Genomic DNA, 2,500 nt, shown 5'->3' on the forward strand with positions numbered 1-2,500 from the left:
GACATTATAGGCCCAGCATAGGCTAGTGTGCTGAGAGTTGGGAATGGGGCTTATTATGTATGTTTGGTCCAATACATTATACACACACACACACAAACACAGCTGGTGGGGGGCAGGAGGGAGTACTGGTGGTTGTGGGTAGTGTAGTCTTCTACTGGACGTTGACAACAGTCTCGTGGATAGACTCGGCCACATAGTCGATGTTCTTAGTGGTCAGACCACACATGTTGATACGACCGCTGGCCATTAGATAGATACTCCTCTCCTTGATCATGTACTCCACTTGTTTAGCTGAACAGAGACAGGGAGAGAAAATATTAAAAGGTATGACATCACAAATATTATATTTTCAGAACGTACACTATACTATCGGTGTGAAAGGAGAGTTAAAGAAGGATATTTCTGTGCCAGTGTGCTGTGTACATGTGTATACTGAGTAGAACTGCCCCCCCGTTCAGTTAAGGAATCATTGAGCCTTAGCGTCAGTGTTCTCTATGCTGGGAAGCTTTTTCCTGGTTCTAACAGTTTTTTGAAGCTCTACGGAAGACAGCACAGCACAGGGGAGTTTAATGTTTATCCAGGAAGTTACTTCACACAAACAATAATGAGGATGTGCTCAGCGGACTGGTGAAGCAAAAAATAGCTGGGTGGGGAGTGTATGTGTGTGTTGAAGACTAGAGAGGAAAAGAGACGTATGCATTTGTTTGCATTCATTTGTGTGTGTATGTGTGTGTGCTTACGGTTGAGGCCAGTGAAGCTGAACATGCCGATCTGCTGTGTGATGTGGTCCCATGTTCCTGGGGTTTCCAGAGCCTGCAGTTTAGCCTGGAGTGAAGCCCTCATCAACAACACACGGTCTGCCATGGTCTTCACATTATCCTTCCTACAACAGAGAGACAGGGAGACCGAGAGAGAGAGACAGGGTTAGACAGAGAGACAGGGTTAGACAGAGAGACAGGGTTAGACGGAGAGACAGGGTTAGACGGAGAGACAGGGTTAGACGGAGAGACAGGGTTAGACAGAGAGACAGGGTTAGACAGAGAGACAGGGTTAGACAGAGAGACAGGGTTAGACAGAGAGACAGGGTTAGACGGAGAGACAGGGTTAGACGGAGAGACAGGGTTAGACGAAGAGACAGGGTTAAACAGAGAGACAGGGTTAGACAGAGAGACAGGGTTAGACAGAGAGACAGGGTTAGACAGAAAGACAGGGTTAGACGGAGAGACAGGGTTAGACGGAGAGACAGGGTTAGACAGAGAGACAGGGTTAGACAGAGAGACAGGGTTAGACAGAGAGACAGGGTTAGACGGAGAGACAGGGTTAGACGGAGAGACAGGGTTAGACGGAGAGACAGGGTTAGACGGAGAGACAGGGTTAGACGGAGAGACAGGGTTAGACAGACAGAGAAACAGGGTTAGACAGACAGAGAAACAGGGTTAGACAGACAGAGAAACAGGGTTAGACAGACAGAGAAACAGGGTTAGACAGACAGAGAGACAGGGTTAGACAGACAGAGAGACAGGGTTAGACAGACAGAGAGACAGGGTTAGACAGACAGAGAGACAGGGTTAGACGGAGAGACAGGGTTAGGCGGGGGGAGACAGGGTTAGATGGAGAGACAGTGTTAGATGGAGAGACAGGGTTAGACAGAGAAACAGGGTTAGACAGACAGAGAGACAGGGTTAGATGGAGAGACAGGGTTAGATGGAGAGACAGGGTTAGATGGAGAGACAGGGTTAGACGGAGAGACAGGGTTAGACAGAGAAACAGGGTTAGACAGAGAAACAGGGTTAGACAGAGAAACAGGGTTAGACAGAGAAACAGGGTTAGACAGAGAAACAGGGTTAGACAGACAGAGAGGGGGAGGAAGGGAGGATATAGATCTACGTTTTGACCACTCATGTTTAATTGTTGGACATGCATACACTACTTTTGTAATGTCTGTGTGTGTGTACCCACCATTCAGCGAAGAGTTCAGGTGTGTTGAGTGTGATGGCGACCAGCCTTGCACCCTGGGAGGGAGGGTTGGACCAGGTTACCCTGACAATCTTCTCCATCTGAGATAGAACTCTCTTCAGGTTGTCAGAATCACGAGCTACAATAGTCAGGTTCCCCACACGCTCATCTGCCAGCACACAGAAACTTTATTTAGGGTTCCCTGCAGTTTACAGATTGCATTATGTACATATATTACATTTGAAATGTGTGTGTGCGTGTTATGTGTGAAAGGAGGGAGTAAGAATACATAGATTGGTTTCATATGTTTCAATGCATCTTACAGTGTGTGTGTGAGTGCATGTGTGTTAATCTTGGCAGCAATTTTAGATTTAGTTTTAGTTTTAAAATACCTTTTTAGTCGAAGTCAAATGTTTGTCCTTTCATCCGTTAGTTTTAGTTATTATCAGTCGACTAAAAGTCTGAACTATTTTAGTCACAGCCATTTTAGTCACATATTTTTTAAATATATTTTGTACTTAACCTTTATTTAACTCAGTCAGTT

At 45.8% G+C, this 2,500-nt stretch overlaps 1 protein-coding gene across 1 annotated transcript in view; it reads right to left on the reverse strand.

Annotated features, from left to right (window-relative positions):
• got1 (glutamic-oxaloacetic transaminase 1, soluble) overlaps positions 1-2,500 on the reverse strand; it is a 23,103-nt gene that overhangs the window by 1,689 nt on the left and 18,914 nt on the right. The window contains exons 7-9 of the mRNA XM_031835465.1: positions 1,960-2,125; positions 741-883; positions 1-291 (exon numbers count right to left, since the gene is read on the reverse strand). The exon at positions 1-291 is cut by the window's left edge and continues 1,689 nt beyond it. Of these exons, the coding sequence (XP_031691325.1) occupies positions 152-291; positions 741-883; positions 1,960-2,125 (449 nt within the window). The 3' untranslated portion in view covers positions 1-151. The remainder of the gene's footprint in view (positions 292-740; positions 884-1,959; positions 2,126-2,500) is intronic.

Source organism: Oncorhynchus kisutch, linkage group LG11 (assembly GCF_002021735.2).
Source record: "Oncorhynchus kisutch isolate 150728-3 linkage group LG11, Okis_V2, whole genome shotgun sequence".
Taxonomy (NCBI): Eukaryota; Metazoa; Chordata; class Actinopteri; order Salmoniformes; family Salmonidae; genus Oncorhynchus; species Oncorhynchus kisutch.